Source organism: Antechinus flavipes, chromosome 1 (genome assembly GCF_016432865.1).
Source record: "Antechinus flavipes isolate AdamAnt ecotype Samford, QLD, Australia chromosome 1, AdamAnt_v2, whole genome shotgun sequence".
Lineage (NCBI taxonomy): Eukaryota > Metazoa > Chordata > Mammalia > Dasyuromorphia > Dasyuridae > Antechinus > Antechinus flavipes.
The window spans coordinates 81826463-81851057 of NC_067398.1; the positions used below are offsets into that span (position 1 = coordinate 81826463).

A 24595-nucleotide genomic window follows, 5' to 3' on the forward strand; every position below is an offset into this window, starting at 1 on the left:
AGGCAGGTGATAAAAATAGGTACTAAGATATAGTGGCAGTTGAGAGATCATTTCTGAGGTCAGGAAGCCATAATGAAGGCTAGATGCTAGAAATGGGGAGTAAGCAGTGGTAGGAGACCCCCTGAGAGCCAGACACTCAGAATGTGGCAGCTAGAGTCTCTCTGAAGATTAAGCTGGAGAAATGGGAAGGACTCGGACAAACTCCAACAAGAGCAGTGACACCGGCAGGGTTAAATAATGGTTACATATGATGGTGAGGTCTGCACACATTCAGACACATCCACAGCCCACCCTGAGCAGCCCTAAGTGTCCAATGAGCAGCACTTGGTCTGTCAGTATTCTAGCATCTGATGGACAGTCCAACCATCCTGGGATGGGAACACACTTAGGAAAAAAGAGAACACGGAGGAGAAAGAATACCTTTTTCAGCAACAGACAGATTAGGGTCACTGCAAGGCTTACAGGGTCCGATCATTTGCTGGAACAAAGCCCGCTGGAAATTGGGAGGCTAAGAGAGGAGGAAAAACCACAGAGAGGTGAATACCAACAGCCATGATTTGGTGCAGTGCCTTGGGTACCAGGAATCCGGCAGGCTAACATCAAAGTTTCCACCCAATGAGTTTTGGGGATGTTCTCAAAACACCCCAGAAATACCCTTCCACCACAGTCAACTCTTAATTATTGAAAAATGGTTGAATGACCTTTGGCCACCTGTCCTCCACCATCTAGCCGTCCCCAGGCTACCTGGGGAAGGAGTGGCCCTAAAGACTGAGTATATCCATCACATGCATTGACTACTGAACTTTAAATGCCTGCTATGGGCACAGAGAACTGAGTTTTCTCTCTTCTCGATCAAAATAAAATCTAAACCTACCTTAGTTCCATCTGTTGGCTTGTTAGGATGGGGACTGGGAAGGAAACTTGCCTACACGGTGTCTTACTCTGACTGTCAGACTATAAACAGTGATGGGCCCGCCAGGGGAGAGGGAAAAGGAAGTTCTACTTGCAAACTGGATCTCTTTCACCAGGCAGCCCAGGGGTTGTGCCAAAGGCCTCCGGGACCATGAAGAAGATTATAAGGGGGCAGAGTAGGGATTGATCCACATTATCTCCTTGTGCAGGTTCTCAGACAGGACAGCTTAGAGATTCACAGTTGACAAAGTGACAACCAGGGAGTGAGGAACAATAGGGAGGGAGAAACAGGAAGGCATTCTGGCACAGGGAGAGGGATATATCTATATGGAGGGTCTCCAAGGCCGCCTCAAGCTACAGGGAACACACCCAGAGTAACAGCTTGATTATTCAGGAACAAAGAGAGTCCAAGAGGACAAGCTACACAGATGGATAAATGAATGCAAAGGCAAGGACATCCACCAATACACAAATATCTGTGGAAGGGCAACTAGAACTGCCTGGAACTTTGGTGCTCATAGTTAAGTAAAAGCTGGCATTTATCTATTGCTTTAGGTTTGCAAATGCTTTACACATATTATCTCACTTAACCCTTAACCTTGGGAGGTAGGGGCTATTATTATCCCCATTTTATAAATAAGGGCCAACTAAAACTGCCTAGAACTTTGGATCTCTCATAGTTAAGTACAACTGGCATTTATCTATCACTTTAGGTTTGTAAATGCTTTACACATATTATCTCACTCCTAACAACAACCCTGGGAGGTAGGGGATATTATTATCCCCATTTTACAGATGAGGAAATTGAAGTAAATAGAGGCTAAGGCCCAGACTCACAGAGTAAGTGTTAAGGCAGGATTTGGCTTCCCAACTTCATGACCAGTGCTCTATACACTATACTATCTTCCTGCTTTAATAGTTAAATTCTGAGAACTTTTCCTCAAATATATCATGCAGGGACATTGCAAATATTCTACAAAGACGAGAAAAAGAGAATGGCACAGGTGGGCTGCTGTCTAGGAGTTCATAACAGAAGAGTAAAGGCGATGGCACCCTTGGCATCTGCCTGGGACCCTGCCTGCCCCCCTACACAGAGCCATGCGCATGCCCCCAAAGTGAGGAGGAAAGGCGAGCCCTCCACTACCTGTCCGTGCTCCATGAGTGCCGCGGGATACATGGCGCTGCTTGGGCGGTCCCTGTGAGCGGGCAGCAGCATCATCAGCTCCCGAGAGTGTCGGTACTTATCTGGCAGAGAGGGAGAGCCTGTAACCAAGCGAGAACAATCACGCACAGATGACAAACCACACACGAGAGGGTCCCAAGGAAGCCAAGCATCCCAGGGGCCTTGACAACTCTCCTGGGTCTCAAGGGAGGATGCTCTTCTTGGGAAAAACCACAGAGGAATGAAATGAGTCGTGGCACCAGGTGCTAACGGGGAGCCCAGCTGGCCACCACTGCGACAGATAACACAATTTAGGTCTGGGATGAGGGTCCCAACACTGGCCAGCTGATCGAGTTCTCCATCACCAGAAAGAGAAACCCTCAAGCTGGCCTGGAGGCAGGCTCAGTGGGAAACCCGGGGGTCTGGGTCTGCTGATGGATTGTGTCAGGGGCACACAGGAGGGGCACAGAGTGGGTCCACAGAGACAGTATATGACGAGAAAATCATACAAAGAGATGGAGAGACACTTAGACCACACATTCACATGTTCTTTTAACCTTTAAAAACAATGCTTGCCACATACTTACCTGGTTCAAAGAACCCTGACCTTGGGTTCCATTAATAGCCCAGCCCCTCCGGATTCTGATCCCAACCATGGGGCCTGAGTTGTTACCTGCTTCAACTCCTTGGGTGTTCTGGGATCCCCGGGCAAAGATGTGGGGAGGTTTGTTCTAGCATCACACCCATTAACAGTATCTAGTGCTGGGCCTGGCATGTTTATAAATTTGATTTATTGCTTCAGCGCTTCCAAGTCAATGAAATCATGATACCGATCTGAGAGCTCTGGGCTTTGAAAATGTGCTTTACAGTTTACTTGGCTCCCGATGGTGAACTCTGAAGAAAAGACTTTTTTCTGCTCCTCTTGCTAAGCTCCCTAGCCACAGCATCAATTCCCTGGAGCCACCGGCCTTCGATGCTAAGTAATGGCTCTGAGGGAGGCCTGGGAATGCCGAGCTCAGTAAGGCACAATTCTCACTGGTTCATGTTCCTTGAGCAAACACAGGTATGCTACCTGAGAATCATTCTCCCCAGGGAGAGCGTAGAAAATAAATGCTGTTACAAATACCTGATTAGCTTTTCCTGACATCAGCCTGCTATGAATGGCCTCTCCAATGCTTTGAATGGAGAATACAACTGGAGGTACACACAGAGCAATTATCGTGGTGCCTGTTACCTGGGGTTCTCCTTAGAAACCACCCGTAAGTGTTAGTTCGGACTGAATGGACCAGCCTCCCCAGAGATAAGATTTGGCTGAATGAAGCCATTCCACCTGTGCTTGGCTGTTTGCCCTGAGTAAATCCCAGTGCCAGCTCTACCCTACGAAGATGGATGGGGAGTTGCTTCTTTCCCTTGGCACCCTAAGGCCAATACAGAACAGCTTGTGTTCTTTCTCTAGCTGATAGCTGAAATCTGGGGTTGCTGTGGGCAAAGTATTTTCTGCGGGGGCACTCTGCCTCTGAAACTCACTATTCAAGCTTTCCTTTGGTTGAGAATACAATTTATTAACTGAATTTAGCTTATGATTGGTCCTTCCTAATCAATTTCTTCTAATCATGCTTAAGAAATTTCTCATCTTTTTTTTTTTTTTAAAGAATAGCACAGGAGATAATATTAATGACAAAATTTATGCAAATCAGTGTGTTTGAACTTCAATACCTGTTTTAGGTTTTTGGTGTTTTTTCCTATTCACCTTTTCTTAGAGGGTGATGTTTACAAACTGATTTTTAGAAATTTGGACAGTAATTGATATTATTTCATTTTAATATATTCCATTATTTCCATTTAGAACTTGTTCCCTGAGAACAGTAATCTTGGAGAAATTAGAAAGCCCACAGAATTCCTACAGTATCTTCTTGACCAGAAACTTAGGGCTTCCAATGTATTATTTCCTGGATATCTGTGTTGTCTGCCCATCTCAAAAGCAGACAAACTGGGCACAGAAGGAAAAATTTGGGGTCAAATCTTGAAAGGAAACTAAGATGGTCAACTGCAAAGATTATTACAGCTAAGGAATTTTGTGGTGGGTGAACAGAAACTTTCAAATTTTAGCCAAGGAAGATGAGTAGCCAAGTGGACAGAAAATATAAGGACTTAAGTCCAGGGACTTGTGTTCTGCTCTGAGTTAGGTTAGAGAGCTGGAGAAAGTATTGACTTTGTGAGTTCTATCAATGTCCCCAATTTAGTACTTTCAACAATGATGCATTTGTTCCTTGAAAACCCTGAGCATTTTTTATTTTTCCCTTCATTTCTTCTCTTCCATGGTCACACCTATCATTTTTCCTCAAACAAATGTTTTACAGAAGGAAGGTAATGTTAAATTTCCAGAAATGGCTTTATGCTGAATAGGGGCTTAACTAAAACCAGAATTGTAGTTAATTGATTCTTTGCACCAATAAAAATTTTGTTCAGCTAGGCTATTCACCTAGATAAAAATCAAAGGAAAGATAAACTAAAATCTATTTAAGAACTTGGAAATTGGTCTTCATAAGTTTGTCCACCAGAGGAGGCTATTGGCTTAAGTTTTGTTTAAAAAACTCATTCTTTTGATTTCCAAAGCAACAAGAAACCAGCTTGGAGGACTGAGTGGATGATTCTGGGGACAGATGACCACAGAAAAGAAATGATTAGAAATCCCAGGTCCTCCTTGTGTGTATATTGTATTAAAGAGATTATTGAAGATACTAGACATCCCAGAGGACTTTGCATGTGACTACCCAAATGGAGGATTCTTCTCATTCTTAGCTTGTTAAAAGTAATAATTCCTTTGCTACTTCTCTCTTGACCATAAAGACTTTTGATCAGATTTCTTTTGCGTCAATTCTTTTTTTTTTTTTTTTTGTATCATTTAGAGACACTCTAAGGCTCTTGCTTTTTTCTTTTCATTATGAATCACTCATCTTCACAGACCCTACTGGCTGAGTTCTCTCCTCTGCCTGGCCTTCAAAATGACCCTATCTTCTGATTCCCTTTGCTCCCAATTCCCAGCCCTCCAGAAAGCCCTGGCTACTACACAAAAACTATTAATGTTTCACAGAAGCTCATCCCAATTTAAGACTATGAACTCTGGAAGACTGTTTTAATAACTCTGAGCAAGAAGAAGTTGGTACCATTATTGACAGTCCCCCCTTAGTCAAGCAGCTCAGTCTTTGACACATGAGAAAAACAGGGAATGTGTCTTTAAAAGGTCTTTAAAATGTGCTCTTTAATTTAAAAAGGCGCCCATCCTAGAATCAGACACAATGTTGGTATCCAATGAGGGTATGAAGGACTTGGTCTTGTTCCTGAAACTTGTCAGGCGTTGGTTAGCTTTCCATGGAATTAATTCTACCAAATGAAGCTAATCTAGGAGATTTTTTGTCCTTTAGCTCATGGGAATGTAATATGGCATAGTCAACCCAAGAGAAAGTCCCAACCATTAAGTTTACGAGCTGTGGGACCTTGGGCAATGCACAGGTTGCAGGCCCCCTCTTCCCCCAAGCTTTCCCTTCTCCCCATCCCACCTACCTGGCACCTCTTCACCTCACATCCCCTTCACATCTCAGCTTTACAACCACCTTTTACAGAAGATTAACTGATTCTGCCAGCTGTTTGTACCTTATCCCCTCTAGGTTCATTTCCTCATTTATTTTGTATGTTCTTATATATGCCCTTTTTCCTCATATAGAAGGTAAGATTCTTGAGAGCAGGGACTGCTTGGGTTTTGTCTTTGTATGTTCAATGCCTACCTCAGTTCCTGGAACACAGTGGGTGCTTAATAAATATTTGCTAATTAAGTTATCTCTCTAAACCCAGATTTCTTTGTCTATGAAATGGAGATAATATGTATCACTTATCTTATAGGTTCATTAGGAGGAAAATAAGCCTTAAAACTCTTTAGAAATGGGAGTTTATTATTATCTGGATACCACTCCAATATATTTCCATAATTCAACAGTCACAAAAGTCACTTAGATTGGAATTACTTACTTTCAAATTAAGGAGATACAAGTTGCTTAGTTTTGATTTAAAAAAAATCACAATAAAAACAACTGGACAGTTGAGCATAGAGCCTCTGCTTTATCTATTTCCATTTATCCTCAATGCTCAGCATAATATGCACTCATCACCTATCAGAAATGAATTTATTTTAAAGATGCTTTTCCTTTGCCTGCTTTTCTTTTTTTCTTTCCAAAGCATTTCCTTCACATAGAAGGACTGCAGTGAGATTTGGAACGGCTAAACATAACCTTGGGTAGACAGATCATCTTCTTAAGGATTGGCAGAACTAGTGATGAAAATTTGTTGTTTGGGTTCTGTCTGATGGCATAGTTTAATATGTTGTAAGTGCTGAACTCAACTTTTTGCTCAGCAGATGATTTATCAAAGTTTTCTTCTTTTTCAACAGAAAATTCACTTTTTGTTTCACCATATTTCTTCTTAATACTCAACATGTTCTCTTCTCTGTGTCCACAGTTTCCAAACAGCTATGGATCATAGGATGAAATTAAATCCAACAAACATTTGTCAGATCATAGAATAACAGATTCAGGAATGAAAGGGATCTTAGAAGCCAACTAGTTCAATCTTACTTAACAGATGAGGAAACTGAGGTCCAGAGAGATGAAACAACTTTTTCACAGTCACAAAGGTGGTAAAGGTACCAGAGCTGAAATCAGAACCAGGTTTTTGATTTTGAAGCCAGAACTTTTTCCAGTATATCATGTTAAAGCTATGGATCTGCTCTGCCGAATTAGCCATCTTTAAGTGTAAAAAAATATTTCCATGAATTCTTCAGTTTCTCCTTTGTATTTTATCATCTGTAACTTCCTGACATGGTGATAGATTATTTCTGTTTCAATCTCCCCTCCTCCCTAGTCTGGACCTCTTTGCCTAACGGTTTTTTTCTCCAGCCCAATGACAACTATAGCACTCCTGCCTTCCTTGTTTCTGGCATCAGGTCTGGATTCAGGGAAGAGGAGCAGTTCTGTAAGTGAAATGAAGACTGTGGGATGAATATGAGTTTTTTCACATATTCCATACTGACCTGATCTTCTTCCCTCTAAAACCTGCCCCTCTTAACTTTTCCATTTGAGAATGAGAGAAGCTCAGAATGAAAAGAGTAGACATTTAATTCTTTTCTTGAGTTGATACCTCACTATTCTTCCATTAATCTGGCTGGACTCTTGACAGTGGTTGTTCTAAGCTTTTTCTTTTCTCAAGCTTCTTATGATGTGATCTTCCCCCTACCCTTATAGATAAGGACTTAATTTTGTACTGCACTGGGAAAAAATGAATACTCTGTTGACAATATTTTCCATTCTCTCCTCTTCTGCTCTGGTCTCCAATAAAGAGATGGCTTTTTTCTTCACCTTGATTCCATATCCTTCCTCTTAACTGTCTTGTGCTCTTTTCTCTACATTTTCTTGTTTTAAAATTATTTTAATAGTATATTATTTTTCCATTACATGGAAAGATGGTTTTCAACATTCTTTTTTTAAGGTTTTGAGTTCTAATTTTTTTTCTTCTTTCCTCCATTACCTCTCCTCTCTCTTAGACAGCAAGCAATCTGATATAGGTTATACATGTACAATCATTTTTAACATATTTCCATATGAATCATGTTGGGAAAGAAAAATAAAAAAAAAGAAAAACTAGGGGAAAGCAAAACAAAAGAAAACAAAAAAGGTGAAAATAGTATGCTTTGATTCTCATTCAGTCTCCATAATTCTTTCTCTGGGTGAGGATGCATTTTCCACTTAAAGTCTATTGGAATTGCCTTGGATCATTGTATTGCTGAGGATAGTTAAGTCTATCATAGTTAATCATGATAAAATGTTGCTGTTACTATGTACAGCTTTACTAGGTACTCTTGGTTCTGCTTGCTTCATTCAGCATCATTTCATGTAAATCTTTCCAAGCTTTTCTGAAACCAGCCTGCACGTTTTCTTTTGGTGCCCTCCTAAAATACCTTAGACTTAAATATTATCTTAACAGTTACTCTCAGATCTCTCTAGTCCTAGGTTCCCTCCTGAGCTTCATTCTCACATCATCAACTGCTTATTTGTTAAGACAATTCAAGCTAGAAGTCCCATAGGCAATTTCAGTTCATTGTGTCTAAAACAGAACACATCCTTTTCCTCTAAATTCACCTCTGTTTTAAACTGTCTTATTCCCTCCATGGGGTATTCCTCTCCTAGTTACCCAGAATCACAACTACAATATCATCCTTTAGTCCTAACTTAACCCATATATCCAGTAAGTGGCCAAATTCTATTTCTATCTCCATGCTACTTTTTTGCAATTTTTCCCTTCTTCCCTACATACTATTCAAATAGCCCCATAGTTTCTTTGCCTGAAATTTCTCTGAACTTCAATCCACTTTACAGACAACTACCAAAGCGATTTTTCCTATGTCTGTTCATTTGACTCCCCTACTCCATAAGCTGTAGTAGCTCCCCTATCACCTGGAGGATCAATTATAACTCCTGTAGCACTTTCACATACTGGCCCCATCCAACCTCTTAGCTTTATTGTACGTTATTCCTTGATATAATCCAGCCAAAATGAAATTCTTTCTATTTCTCACATGTAATTCTCTATGTAATTACAGAGGCTGCCCCTATGTCTGGAAGTTCATGAACTTCCTCCTCGCCTCTGCTCTGTGTTATTTCTACCTACCTATTTTTCATCAAGGCTCAACCCAAGTTCAATTTCCCACATGAAGCCCTTCCAGCTGCTAGTGCTAACTCTTTAAAATTACTTTATATCTACATATATATATTATATATATATGTTTTATCACCATGTCTTCCTTTGTATTGGGGTCTATACAGTGCTCAGCACATAAGTGCTTATTAAATGTTTGTTGATTGATTGACTGGAAACCTCAAAATCCTTTCTGATTCTTTACTATCTTTCACCTCTCACATTTAACAGTTGTTAAGTCTTGTCTATTCTACCTCTACAACATCTTTGCCATCTTTCCCTTTCTCTCCATGGCTATTAGCACAACTCCAAATCAGATCTTTCTTCCATCACCTGTACTATTATAAAAGCTTCCTAACGTAGTCCTCCCTATAGTTTTCTACCTTTCTTAAACATCTTTTAGATAACTGCCAGAGTAATCCGTGTTATGTACAATTATGCCCTGTCATTCCTCTATTTAACTCCTTAGCCTGACATCTAAGGCCCTTTGTGATGTGACTTAAACCAGTCATAACAACAACATTCATCATCATCATTACTGATATTTTTCTTTGTGACCTCAATGTTTCAGCCAAGCTGGATAGCTGGTTGTGATCTTATCCTGCCCTTTTCATCCTCCATGTCTTTGTACCTTCTGTCCCCCATATGCAGTGGATATAATGGCCCTCCCTTGCCCCTCTCTCTGTCTACTGACGTCTCCTTCCTCTTTATGACCTAGTTCCAGTGGAACATGAAGGACATAATTCCTTTTTGAATTGTTTTTCCATCCATCCAATTAGAAACTGAGATTCATCCAATGTAATATAAAGTCATTATAAAAGAGCCCTTTTCCCCCCTTCTTGATTCATTTGGCTTGAGTTCTGTTCACTTAATCATTTACTAATAACTATTATAATTATTTGAACATATGTTTCCTTCCTATTAGACTATAAGCCCTCGAGAGCAAGGGCTATGCCAGCATCTAGTTCATCCTTTTCTTTCCTTCCCTTCATAGTCAAACTCATAGAAAGGATTGTCTACAACCAAATGCCTTCATTTATCAACCTGAGCTCATTTCTCCACCTCTTGGAATCTGGTTTCTAACTTTACCGCTTGACAGAAACGACTTTCTCCAAGGTTTCCCATGGCCTCTTTCCTTGAACAGCTTTTTCTGTATATTTGATCTCTTTGAACACTACTTTTGGACATTACTGCTAACCCTCTTTTCCCTCAGAATCTTTCTTCCCTTGGCTACATGGTTTTAGGGTCTTTTGGTTTTCTTCCTGACAGTTTCAATCAGCCTTTGCTGGTTATCATCCTTTTCTTCTTTACCAAGTAGAGGTATCTAGGCTGGGATCCCTTCTCTTTTCTCTTTAAGTTCTTTCCATTGGTGATCTTATTACTTCCCATAGATTCTATGATTTCTATGCATCTAATTCTCAAATTGAAATATTTAGCCCTGACTGCTTTGGAACTCAGGTTTGATATTTTCAATTGCTGGTTGGACAGTTTGATCTGTATGTTCTGAAGGTATCTCAAGATCCAGATGTTTAAAATGGAACTCATTCTCTCTCAAATCCATCTCTCTCTTATCTGTCAGTCTTCAAATACAATTAATTGCCATCAATTGTGCCTCCACAGTCATTTTCTCATCTGCCCCTTTACAGCCACTCACATCCTAGCCTTTGATCCTACTTCAGCCCCTCATCACTTCTCATCTAGGATACTGTGATAGGTTTCTCTGATTCCATTCTCTCCTCTTTCCAGCACATCTTCCACAGCTGCCTGGTATGCAGTAGGCACTTAATAAACACAAGTTGACTAACATCTGGAAAATTGACACTCCTAAAACAAAGATGAACATTTCATTTCCCTGTACTAAAAAAAAAAAAAACCAAAACAAACCTTCAAACCAAAATTTTCAATGGATTCCTATTTCTTCTAGGGCTTGTGTTCCTCAGACTTGTGTTTCAAGCCCCTCATAACCTAATTTCCAATTTACTAATCCAGCCACATTTCATATTACTTCCCTTCATGTACTCTGTTCCAGTCAAATTAGCCTTTGATAGCTGCTTGCTATGTACAACCTGGATATTCACAATATTCTCTCATTCCTATGCTTTTGCATGAATCACTTCTTATGTCTAGAAGGCATTTTTTTCTAACTTCCACCTAATAGATTCTCTAGCTTCTTTCAAAGCATACCTCAGATGCCATGTCTGACACAAGGTTTTTTCTTATCATCCCAGTTATTAGCAATTTCTTCCTCTTGCAATTACTTTGTGTATCTTTACTTAAGTATACATTGTATATATTATGTTCCTCCAATAGAATGTAAATTTTTTTTTTCGGTAGGGACTGTGTTGTCTCTGTATTTCTATGCTTTAGAATACACGGTCAGTTTGTTGAATTTAAATGAAATTCTTAAAATTTTGTTAGGCCTATGGATGTCAAAATTTACTGCAGCTACTTTACTGTTTATTTTTACTACTGCTATTTTTCATAATAATTTTAAATGAAGAAGAATAATTCTCTCTTTAGTTTGAAATCATTTTCTCCTAATCTGTAGGTCAAATCACATTACTCTATTCATTTCTATTGCCTGGTCTGCTGACCCCCTCAGGGATATATCTTGCTTACTCTGACTAATTTTCATTTCTTTGTAGATATTTCCATAAAAAGGTCAGGGAATTAAATTTACCTATGGGATCTAGCATCAGAATGTGAAGGAGAGCTGATTCTCAGACAGAATATTCATTTAATTAAATGAAAAATTGAGTCGTATTTGGCCAAGTAAACAGTCTTATGTAGCTGTCCTTCAGAGATAAGCTATTCTGAATTCAAGAAAGTCCTAAGCACTTGGTAACATTTTTTTCTATTTAGTTTTAGCCTTAATTTTGCTTCCCAAACTTCATCTTCTTAAGACAGATGTCTCACTTGTTTTAATTCTGCTCTTTCTTGTGGAAACATAGAATATTAAAGCTGGGAGAGCTGTTAGGGGTCACAATCTCTCAATCTTTATTTAATAGATGAAAAAACAAAGATGCAGAGCTTTGAGGTAACCTATCCAAGGTCACACAGCTAAAAAATATCAGAGCTGGCATTTTGAACTTGTCTCTTAAATTTAATCCCAGGACTATTTTCATGACATTAGTTAAAGTAGGCAGACAGTTGAGTTTGCCATTAGTCTAGGCTGTAGAAGCGCTGAAATCTTTTCTCTTACATGACTCTGATCTGAATGTCTGGCTAGCTCATGTGGCTCTATATCAATCCCAGCAGTTCAAAGGAGGGCTTGAAGCCAGTATATCATGTAAAATCATGGAATTTCAGAATTGGACAGTCTATGTTCCTAACTAGAAGAGAGCTTTCCTTTTATGGTTGAGGGAATGGGACTACACTAGACTTGAGATAGGATCCCAGAAACTTTTAGTGCTTAAAAACCAATTTATCTCTGAAAGTCAAAATGAATATAATTCAAATCCCAAGCTTATCTCAACAGCGCAGCCATAGAAATCAGAAGTGTTCTTGTAGAACACTGCTTTCCTGGCTACTCTCCTTATTCACTTACCTCGGGCACTAGGTGGGGCAGAATTCATCATTTGGGATGGGGCTGAGTGGGTAGAGCTCAGACTGGAGGAAGAAGGGCTGGCCTGGGATGAGGATAAAACAGACACGTTGGTGATTGAGCCTTGGTACCTGGTGTTGGGATAAGTGAGCTGGAGGAAGGAGAGAAAGTAGCAAGAAAGAAAACTGAGAAATGGGAACTTTCCCACTAAGTTTCTACTTAACAATGTATTCATCTTCCTCCATTTTGAAGGGGGACCTCGAGGCTCCCTATATCTCATCTGGGCCAGTATGGAAGAAGAATGTTACTATATAAGAGAAATCCAGCTTGTCTAGCGCACATCCACAAATAAGAGGGGAAATGACTCATTCTACTCAGGGGAGTCCTTTTTCTACTTATGATGCTCATGGTAAATGTAAAAGCAATGAAGCCTGTAAAAATGCCTTCATGAAAGGAGACCTAGCAGAGATTTGTCACCAGTGTGATTGCAGCCAGGACTAAAGTTGGCCAGAAGTCAGAGCCTTGCTTCTTAGGGAAGAAGGACTGATGGAACGCACCTATGGATGTTGTGGGAGAGGAAGCCTGCATGTTTTCTCTTTGGTCAGTAATTTAGGGACTGGAAAGCTGAGGAATGGATGTCTTTTCTATGGGAGTATTACTGAAGACAGAGGGATGCAGAACAGAATAAAGGCTCTTAGGTATCCTATACATTCTACATTTCCCTTGGCTGCATTATGGTGCTACCTGCATGTGATGGTACATGTCCTCAGGAACCTCTCCCATGGAGCCATCGGGTAGAATCACCATGTTCCCTGTTTCACTGGATGCATGAGAGGAGAGAGAGGATGATGAATGGCGGCCTGATCCCATCAAGTTCATTGGGCTACAATTGAGAGGAACAACAGGAAAGAGTTATGGTATTTTATTTATGTAATATCAATATTATATCAATAGAATATATTTATATGCATATTATATTATATATATTTCAATGACCAGATTTGAATCTACACATGGAGTGTAGATTTTTAGAGTGAAATATAAATCATTTCCTCAGCAGTTAATTATCTCTATGGCAGAGGTCTCCAATCAAATGCAACTAACTGGTAAATAAAAGACTGACAGCTAATCTGACCTTAGTATGTGGGACATTACTGGCAGGGAATCTCATAATATCAAGTAAGCACTACTTTCACCCTGTTGACCAAATTTTATGCCAGCAGAGCCTTCATTTGGTGGAAATGAAGGATAGGTCACCCGCTGAAGAAAAATCTAGTAATCTTGCTGTCTGGCTATAAGCCAGAGTCACTGCTCACATTTGGCCACTGGACAAGGAGGGCCACACCTCATTTGCCAAATATGGCAGATGGCAGCCTTTCATTTCTCATAAGTCAGGGAACATTTCTTGCTGTGGGCAAGATACTGAGAAATGAGAACATAGGAGGTCTTCTGGGGGTGGGTTATGTTTGGGCCTCCCACAAGATGGGTGGGAACAAGACACCCAACAATTTGCCTTTGGAAATCCTTAGTCTATCCAAGCTTTTTCCTTGTGGCTTAGGCCCTACTGACACTGCTCCTTTTATGGCTACCCTTTATCCTTTAGAAATCACCAAAACAGCTTGGAGTCTTTTACTGTGGTGAAGAGCCTTCTAGGTCCAGGAAGCCAGCCACATTCAGACTTTATCCTGGTGTTGCTATTACTCCTCATGAGGTGGACTCTACTTTGCTGATCCCATTTATTAGCTCTGGCACCCAATGCAATCCTGGCAGGTGCTATTTGGAATTTCGTATAAGTAATGGACATTCCTGGGTCAAGAAGAGTCTGCAGAATTCCCATTGTTTGGGTTCCAGAAGTCAATCCTTTGGGCCTGAGGAAAGGTTTTTCATTCTAGATCCCATACCTGTGACGATGCATCATCTTGATGGTTTCTGGGCTCATTGGGCTATGGGACACCAGAACAGTCCCTCGGGTTGTATTAGTGCCAGAACACGATGGACTCAGTTTATCCAAACCAGGAAACTCCTATGAACAAAGGGATCACTAATCATCACTGGGTTGAAGTGTGTGAGAGAGGAGATGAGGGTTGTGGTGTGTGTGTCAGGTGTATCAGGATTTGAATAAGGATGAAACTTTTAAGAAATATATTTTGTTGTTTGACAGTCAACTACTTTCCCTTAAAAAATCCCTTTATGCCCACTTAACTATAGTGTGAATTGAATATTAAGCATGAAATAAGTTGGATATCAATAATTCATCAAGACTCACTTATTTATTAAATAGCTCCTAAACAAGGTGGAAGGACAGGGTTAAAAAGATCATTGTATGAACTGTCTTTTAAATGAAATACTTTCCCTGAGTTGAGCTGTCTGATGACACAGTCATTAGGGTGGAAGAATAGAAACTCTCTGTCAGTAAATTGAAAAATAGCACAGTTTTATTTTCACATAATTAAATTCTTATTAAGATCCCAGACAACTTGGCAAGAAGGACTGACTGCAAAGTCTATTGGGGACTACACATTTGTTTCACATTTCTGCTGTGGTTATGGAACTAATTTCCTCTTGATTGTCTGGATTCAACTCTGTGCCCAATACCAGTCCATTTTCTGGAGGTACAAACATTTAACCTCTTATCAAGAATAGGACAAGTGGTAAACAGTGCTACCCATGAATAAAGGGGATGGCTCTCCTAATCTTGCAGCTTAAAGAATTCATAATTATAATTGCTTTCAGAGGCAAGTGACCATAAGTATTTCTGCATCAGAAGCTGTTTTGTGCAGATTATAAGCAAACAAATTCCTTCTTCCTCTTGCCACACTGATTTTAAGCATATGAGAAATTCACATTTTACATGAGAGATTGTTTTCTACTTAAGGAAATCTTTGTGTAGATCCTGTTGTCTCAGATCTACTTTTGAGAAAGTTCCTGCCCTCTTTTGCCCAAGGTAATAGATGTGACATAGAAAAAGCAAAACCCACAAATACTTAGAGATAGAATTTATACTTTGTCTAGATTTTTTTCAAGTAAAAACATCTCTAGTTCCTTTGGCTGGTGACTATTGTATGAAATGACCTCTTGTGATCTCATCATCCTGCCTTTCTTCTTGATCCTTCAAAAAGCATAGTGACATACTCTGGTTTGTCTGCATCTTTCCTCAATAGTGTCTAGTACTGAACACAATATATAGTCTAACAAGGAAGAAGAGAGATAATTTCTGTCATTCTGAATATTATGTCTCCCTTCCAACTGTCTGTATAGCATTAGCTTTGTGAATGTCAGGTTATGCTATAGATTGCTATGGGGCTGATCCCTCCAGAGATTTGGCACATGAAGTTGCCTAGTTACTCCTCTCCCATCCTGTACTTGTGAACTTGATTTTTTTGGGAACCAAGTCTATTAACAATACACATCTATCACCATTAAACCTGATTGCTTTGGGGTTCAACCCACTGTTCAAAGCTTGTAGTCTTAATACCAGAAGAAATCTTAGGGCTCCTCTAAGTTATAGGATAATAATTTTGGAGGCGTAAGAGAGCTTAGAAGTCATCTCGTCCAACTCTCTCATTTTATTGATAAGAAAATGGAAACTCAGATTTGGCAATTTCCCCCAACTCACAAAGGTATGAGAGGCACAGCCAGGATACTAGGGACACAGCCAGGATCTGAACTCAGGTCTTCCAACTTCAAACCCAGCATCCTTTCCATTGTAACACTGTTTTAATCTGTCAATTTATACCATTTAAAAACTATTCTTCTCAGCAGTGTAGCTTCAAATTTGACAAGCTTTCCTCCCATTAAAGTTATTGATAAAATATCTGAGTAACACAGGGTCAAGAACAAATCTCTGAGGTACTACACAGGAAGTGTCCCTCTAAACTGATATCGATATTCTTTGGGTTTAGCCATTTAACCATTTTTGAGTTCTTCATACTGTATATTATGCATATCTTGTCATCTTTTCTATAATGATAGTATAGGAGGCTTTGTTGAAGGCCTCTTAAAGTGCTTTGATATGTCCTATATAGATGCCCTGGAAAAGCAGCAGATCCTTTTACTACTTATGTTAAAAGTTGACAAATAACTGCCTTTCTTCCTCCCAAAGGATTTTACAAGATGGCTATCTGAACAATCAGGTTGCTCAACTCCCCCACCCTAACAAAACCTGAAATTTCTGCTAGACCACATAATAATCACAAAATACATTGAGGAACTGTAGCTAATGACTTCTATCCCTGGAACTGCACAAAAAAGTCAGTCAGAAGCCCAATAAGAAAAAGGATGCTACCAGCTAGGGTAATGACAGTGTAAGCAGAGAAACCAGTAGCTTCCTGTTAAAAGTAATGACTGCAAGTAGGATGAAAGCACATATAGACACATAAGGTTCTGTATCTACAGGAAGCTAGGGGGGAGAGCTTCTTTAGAAAGCTCTAGGGTAGGGACCTTGGTAGGGACAGAGTGGCTGAATTGTCTGAATTTGTTGGTATCTCTGAAACAATTGCAGAGACTCAAGGGAAAACAATTTTCCACAAGTTCTATATGAATGACTAGAAGAAATGAAGGAGAAAATGAAATAAAAGCTCTGGAGAAAAGAATTGGAAGGAGAATAAGTAATTTTGAGAAGAAAAGTGATAAACCTTATCCAAATTATGAATACCTTATCTGCTACCAAACTAACCAGATTCCCTGAAAGTTAGAATGGACCAAATAGAAATCAATGACTCTATGAATAGACAGCAAGAAATAGTAGGAACAAAGACTTCTTAAAAAGAAGAAAAAAATAAGATATCTGATTTAAAAAAATTGAGCTGGAAAATAGAGCAGGGGAGATAATTTAAAAATTGCTCGACTCCCTGAAAATCACAATGTTAAGAAGAGCCTGGATATGTTACATTTTAAGAGATTTTAAATGAAAATTGCCAAGATCTAACAGAACTATAAGGAAACTACAAAGACAGAAAGCATCCAGATCTTGAAAGAAAGCCCTAAAAGAATTCACAGGAATGTCATAACCAAAATCCAGGGCTTCCATGTCAAAGGAAAAATACATCTTTGTTTGATGTATTTTTACATCATCTAGATGTAACATCTAGAAGCATCTAGAAAGAAGTACTTCAAATCTCAATGAACCCAATTAGGACCACAGATATTTTGACTGATTCTACTATAAATTAGTATCCCAAAAGATAAAAAAAGATTGACTTATAACCAAGAATAATTTAATCTGCAAAACTGAGAATAGTCTTACAGGGAAAAATGGATCTTTAATGAAATAGGCGAATTTTAAACATTTCTGATATGATAAAAAGACCAGAGCCAAGTAGGAATTTTGGAATATAATCACAAGAATCAATAGAGACCTAGAAAGTCAAATTTACTTCAGTAATTGGGAGAGCAATGTAGCAATCCCATTCTAATGGGGGAGAAGAAACAAGTGTCCCTTCAGAGCTTTAATATCTTGGAAGGGTAATGAGAAAATCTAAATAAGAAAAACAAAAGACCTAGGGATAGATTAATTCTGTATTCAGCAAAAGGTGGAAAGAGAAGGAAGGACAAAAGCAATATAATGATATAGAATGGAGAAAGAGAGGGGTAGAACATGCTCTATCTCATAATTAAGATGTGAAAATATGGAGGGAATGGGCACACAAATCTCATTCTTGTCTGAAACGGACAAAGAAGGGTCAAACATACATATACACACAATTTGGTTTAGAAATATATCAGAGTTGTCAGAGAGAAATGAGTGGAGAAGGAGGGTTAAGGGGGATGTAATATGGGAGAGTGAGGAGAAAAAGAAGGGAACCACTGATCACCACTTCCTGGCTCTTGTTCCTCTGACCATTCCTCCCTGGTATCACTTGATGGCCCCTGTGTATCCCTGTTACAATTCCTTGGAACACAAGATGAAATCTTCTCTCCCTCTACTGAAAGAGCTACATTCTAATCACTTCACTCCAAAGTATTCAGTAGTCTTTCCTACTTCTTTTCTGTGTCACATTTTTCCCATCTTCAAACCTCTTAAATGAGAAGTGTGATGGAAAGAGCATTTGATGTGAAGTCAGAGGATTTGGGTTTGAATTCTGATATTGCTATTTACTTTATGTATAGTTGACTAAGTCACTAAATCTTTCTTGGCCTTAATTACCCATAATTACCTTAATTATCTTAATAATATGTAAGACAAAGGAGCTAGACTACATGATTTCTTTGGACCCTTTCTAGATCAAAATCGAGTCTCAATTTTCCTGATTCTTCATATCTGTTTCCTTCCATTTCCTCCTTGAAGCTTTCTCCCCCCATCCTTTCATTCTACCTCATGCTATCATATCATCAGTAGAAAAGAAATATGTTCTTCACATCTTTCATCTTTTCTTCTAGAATGGAGACCAAGCTGTACATTCTGCAGAGATATGTGCTACTTGATGCTGAAAGAAACAAGCGTGGCACACTCTCTGAAGGTAACTGTGAAATTGTTCTTATCCTTCATAGTTGTTGAAGTCAGGTATTGAGTTCTGTTTTCTTTTTGTTACTGTTTCCACTCACTGCTATGGAAAGTGATTTGTTATACCTGTTTGCCGGACTGAGGGATCAGTTATCAGGAACTCCAGATTGAGATTCAACTTATCCGGGATAAGCCTCCCAATGCTAACACTCAACTGCCTTAAATTGCCATTCACTATATATATTTTTTCTCCACACTCCAGGGAAAATAAAAGCAAACAAACCAATCCAACTAGACTAAGATCAAGAAGATAGGAGTAAGTAATAAATATTTGCTGAATTTAATTTAATCTAGTTAGCTATCTTGTTTCTTCTAGACCAAGAACTTCATATAGTTATTTCTCTGTACCTTGTCCCTTGTTATTTGCTACTTAAAGTGAGCTTTTAGAATAATATCTACTCAGCTGCTTGACCTCCTCTTCCTGCAGAAATGGATAGCTGGCATTTAGAGCAGTTGAAATGATTGTGTGTGTGTGTGTGTGTGTGTGTGTGTGAGTGTGTGTGTGTGTGTGTGTGCGTGCGTGTGAATCTGTGAGCCCTCCTGCCATTTAACTGCAACTTCCTTATATCTTTTGATTCCATTTATTGTGAGAATGCCAGTATTAATAGGAATAAACTTCTCCAGGAAAAGCTTAATTTTGCAGATCACTGGAGCTCATATTCAGAGTATTCGGTGGTCTCAGGGTCCTACTCTGTGTGACCCCATTTGGGTTTTTTTGGGCAATTATGTGACTTACCCACAGTCACAAAGCTAGTAAGTGGCTGATGGTCTTTCTAACTCCAGATCTGGAGCTCTAATCACTGAGCCACCGAACTGCCCCATATTTAGAGTACCAACAATGAAGTGGATGTTTCTAGATGAACTGAAAATGGTGTGATTGTCGGCACTATCTCCTCTCTTTGGCAGCATTAATTCATCATCACTAATAAGAATGAAAGGAAGCTGCACAGAACTGAGGACACTGGAATGTTTTCTTTGTCTCATGGCTGGCCACAGCCAAATAGTTCATGAATCTCTCGGTACTCCATCCTCTCTGGGCTGGCCCTCAGATAGCAGACATGGTCTGTTGGTGGGTTCCTTTCTAGCATGGACAGAGCTTGTATTCTACAGGTGATGTCTTTGAGAATTCAAGTTTCTGTCATACTATGATGACTGATTGAACTAGGACTTTCATGGAGGTTCTGATTAATGAAAAGAGTCTTAACTTAGGTGCCTGGTGGAGGAGGTGTCTGTCAGCCAAAACATTAAGTAATATGCCCAAGGCATCCATTTTTGCAAAGGCAAAGCCTACTTATTGATAACTGTCGACCACTTATTTTTCTTTTATCTTTTTCTTTTAGTGTTACCTCTCATTTTCATTTTCTGCTGTATATCTATTATAGGATAAGTATTCATGAGGAGATGAGTTTTTCATTATTCTTTATCTCTGAATTTGATGGGACTGGTTATGACCATGCATTTAAATTTCTCAAGACACTGAATTAAGAGATTATCTTACATGGTAGAGGCTGGCTCGCATCATCTGGAATTGATCAATTAGCTTCTTATGCAGAGGGCGCATTTCTGGATGAACAAACTTCTCATGAACTGCTAGGCCCACCCCAAGGACATGGACCTATGTCAAATAAGATGAAAACAAAAGTAGTGAACCATTCTGTGAAGCAGGGAAGCTGTCCTCCAAAAGCATGCAGTGACCATCCACCTTCCCAATTTCTCAGCTAGGTCACATTTGTTCTTTAGCACTGGCCTAATGTAACTATGATTGAATCAGATGGACTCATCTTCTTTTCCAGTGATATGCTGAGAGGTACCTGTTCCTGCATGAGCTCCTTGAGTTGTGTGATTTTCTCTGCATCCCCTGGGTGCTTGGTAATATAATCTTTATCAAAGAAAGCCTGCAGGATGATGGAGAGACAGTAGTGAGTGACAACATGCAACAGGAAGAATCCCCTCCTATCTCCTTCCCATATCCTTACATCTCCCCCTCACCCCCAATCAGTTCTGGGCCAAAGCGTTTTAACTGGCAAGGTTTGTGGAAACATTAAATCAATCAATAAAGGACACTCCAATCTTTAGTCCAACCTTATAGCCTCCAGGGAAACAAAGGAGTGTACTCTCACGTCAAACTTTGCCAGAAAATACAATTGGAAAGTCAGTTGAGATACTTGACAGAAACACTTATCAGAAAGTCCTAGCAGTGATTTTCCTTTTTGGCTTAGGAGCTCTAAGCTCTGAGGCTTCTCCTCCTCCTTCTTTAAACCTCCCCCACCCAGTGGGATTACTTTTAGATTCTTGGCCAAGAAGAATGGAAGGGCTCTTCTGAGCCTGTCAAGGCCGCTCCTCTGTCAGTCTGAGTGATCACTGTTTGATAGCACGAGGCATTTTGTGGCAGGTCCGGCTGGCCTTTGGAACGCATAGCCAAGACTGGAAACCAGACACTGGGCTCCCTCACAAACAGGGTAACAGACTACTACTGTGCTGGCTCTGCTTCCCGTGTGCCTCTTGGAGGCCATTTAACATTCTTCCATGACTAAATGGTTTGCCAAGTTGTCAAAGAGGAGTGAAAAAAAAATAAAACAATCTACCTCGAGGACTGAAAGTCCTTTCCTATGACCTGCTCTGCATGCTACAGCAAACAAAGAAGGATGGGGCAGATATGTGGGGGAAGGTCAGCCTCTGGGGGCTACGCTCTCGCTGGGCAGTTCTGCAGCTATCTTTGACTATCTGGCAAGGGCAAGTTCCTAAGTCTTTGAGGCAGAAAAATAATTAGCCAAGAAATGGCTTAATTAAAACTATCTCTATTGTTGAATTGTTGTTGAATTGAATAGCTAACAAGGATACTATTTCAGGGGCTACACTTTGACTAGTAAAGTCTTTCCTGACCTAATTTCTCCTTTTCACCTCCTGTGGTTATTGTCTTCCTTCTTTTATTAATCTGTATTTACCTTGATTTGACTTTGTACATATTTATACGAGTATAGTTTGTTTCCTCCAATAGAATGTAACAAGAATTGTTTAGCTAAGTACTATGTACTCATAAATCTAACAAGTGACTACTGATTAGCAGGAAGACTGGATAAAGCCTGACCTAAGCCGGATTACTAGTGTGATGATATAAAAATAATTTTTACTATTTTCTTGAGTCTGACTGGATTTGATGCTTCTGGCACAATTTATCACTATCATGCATAAGAGCATCAGGGAGAACTAATTCCTACAGACTGCTCACCTCCTGGTAACGGGCAATACCACCGTTCACAGCGGCATCTATGACTCCGTTCAGGCACATGCTGAGCAGGTTAATATTACCATGCATTTGTTTGTGCTGATACTGGCTGATCAGCGTTCGAAGCTCCTGGTTCTTGTTCTCAACAACCTGTATGGCATTTTCCAAAGGGCTCACTTCAACCTAGAAAGCACACAGAACATGGATTCATCCTCTTGACATTGTGTAGCCCAAACCTGAGAACCAACAAGAAATCTTAGAGGTTATCTAGAACAATTCCTTGCCCAGTGCAAGAATTCTTCCATTCTAAAAGCCCCGATGAGTGGTCGTCCACACTGTGCTTGAAGATTTAACATGGCCAGTTCATTACCTCTCAGTGTAGCCCATTCCATTTTAGGAAAGCTCGAATTATTTCTTTAGTTGTTCCTACTGTCATAGAGGAAAAATTATTTGTTTCTTAAGTGTAGTTGGTACTGAGAAGCAAATTGGTTGGTCATACCTTTCTTTTTAGTGGCAATATCTGGCAAAACTTGAATTTAAGCCTCATCTCTGCAGTTATTTTGGAACATTATGGCATTTTACATCCTCAAACATTAAGTACTTTTCCCTTTCAATTTGTAGGAATTTGCAAGTAAGCTTTTTAAAAATGAAAACTTAGCATGAGCAAACACACCGATTCACCATCGCTATTTTATGTAAATGAATTTATATACTCATAGATTCTCCAGTACCTTATCCTTGAATTACATTTGTTCAATACAAAACCAACTTGCTTCAACAAGCTAGCAGCAATGACTGGGATGCTGATGCTTGGGAAGAAACTGTATCACCTACTGAAGCCCCACTACAAGCAACACATCATTTACCAGCTCTCTTCTCTCTACTTCAAACCATCGAGAGATTCCAGGCAAACTGTGGGTCAGGGTCAGAGTGGTACGCTCAATCCACAGACTCTGCAGAGGACACAGGAAGGTAGATGGAGTACACCCTGGACTCAATCAAATGGAATTCACATCTTATTAACAACATTTTACCAAGGAGTCTGAGCAATCCCAACTTCTTGAAAACCGGGGGATTGTCCCTAGTGATCAATTGAATATATGCTGACCTCGTTCCTGATCCTTCCTACCTTGAATTCATTGTCCTTGTCCTTCGGACCTTTATGGAAAGGTCTGTCATACCGGAACTTCTTAACATTATTGACGCGATAAAAGCTTTTAATTCGATCAGGTACTCGATCCATCTGAAGGACATCTACATAATCTGGAATTGGTGTCACTGCATAGATTTGCAGATCTGAGAAAGGCGAAGTTCAAGAAAACATAGACTTTGCGGAGACCAACTTTTCACTGTCATCATTGAAAGAAGATAGATTTGGGGGCATTCAGTCTGGGCTGCTTCTTTTTGTTACAATAAAAGGTATGAAGGCAAAGAAGTGTAGAAAAGCCTCAAGAGTGGCAAAAATCAATGACTTCTGCCCAAAGTTTTTATGTTCTTGGCAACTTTGATATGATGAATTAGGCTTAGTTCTAGTGACCACCCATTCCACCCAAGTTAATAATGGTGGTATGCTCTCCCGTTTATTTTAAGAAGAAAGAGTGAAAATGGAGAAAATGTAGAGACATGGAGGAAAGGGAATGGAGAGTAGGTCTTCTTTTAAATTGTTGGTAAACTGTTTTTACTGGCAAGCAACCTTAAAGCAAAATACTGTTTGGAGTCCTTGCTGGTAAAATACCAGATGGGAGGACACTTGCCCTGCCTTCTCTGGAAAAAACCTGCCACAATTTTATCAACTGCCATCTGGCTCTCTCCACAGAGGCTGCTAAACAGTGTTACTGTGTCTGCTGCATGTTCATTCATACCGAAGATTTTCACCATAGGGACAGAACCCCACCACTACCAATCTGCCTTGAAAAGGATGGTGAAGAAATCCTCACAAACAGGAGTGGGAGGAGAATAATTGGTGAATATGCTGGCTGGATCCATGACCCACATTGCAAAGTGCTTTCTCCCGGCCAACTGGGTGGATAACTTAGAAATACAGAGTATGCATGAAATGACTGACTGGTCAATCATAAAGGTAAAGGCCAAGCAGCCCCAGACATAGCAATGATCATCCATTTTCTCGGATGTTGAACAGCTACCCAGGGCTAAGACACTGCTGACATCTCTTCAGTGTGAGAGACAATTGTGTCAAATGGGAAGTTTGATTAATATTAAGTACATGGGCTGCAAACTTGTGTTAGATCATCCAAACTAGAGAGCAGATGGAAAGAACTAAGCCCTGGTTTCCCAGCAACTAATAGCAGCATTTTACTTCTTGGGTACAAAGGATACACTGGGCATCACATTGCAAGATGGAGTCGTCTGGGTGGTTGGGGTGCTGCATGGCGATGGCGTGAGGGAACTCGCTCAGCATCCTCTGTTGAAAGGCTTCCAGCCTCTCATAGTCGTGGCCCCGACACACATACTCCTTATTCTATAAAAAACAACAACAACACAGGA

At 39.9% G+C, this 24595-nt stretch overlaps 1 protein-coding gene across 1 annotated transcript in view; it reads right to left on the reverse strand.

The window, feature by feature from the left end:
- Positions 1–24595, reverse strand: part of DOCK3 (dedicator of cytokinesis 3) — a 513257-nt gene that overhangs the window by 13962 nt on the left and 474700 nt on the right. Inside the window, exons 41-51 of the mRNA XM_051985737.1 lie at positions 24428–24569; positions 23220–23386; positions 22957–23043; positions 22094–22273; positions 20676–20759; positions 20363–20479; positions 14264–14385; positions 13107–13245; positions 12366–12513; positions 2057–2175; positions 421–508 (exon numbers count right to left, since the gene is read on the reverse strand). Of these exons, the coding sequence (XP_051841697.1) occupies positions 421–508; positions 2057–2175; positions 12366–12513; positions 13107–13245; positions 14264–14385; positions 20363–20479; positions 20676–20759; positions 22094–22273; positions 22957–23043; positions 23220–23386; positions 24428–24569 (1393 nt within the window). The remainder of the gene's footprint in view (positions 1–420; positions 509–2056; positions 2176–12365; positions 12514–13106; positions 13246–14263; positions 14386–20362; positions 20480–20675; positions 20760–22093; positions 22274–22956; positions 23044–23219; positions 23387–24427; positions 24570–24595) is intronic.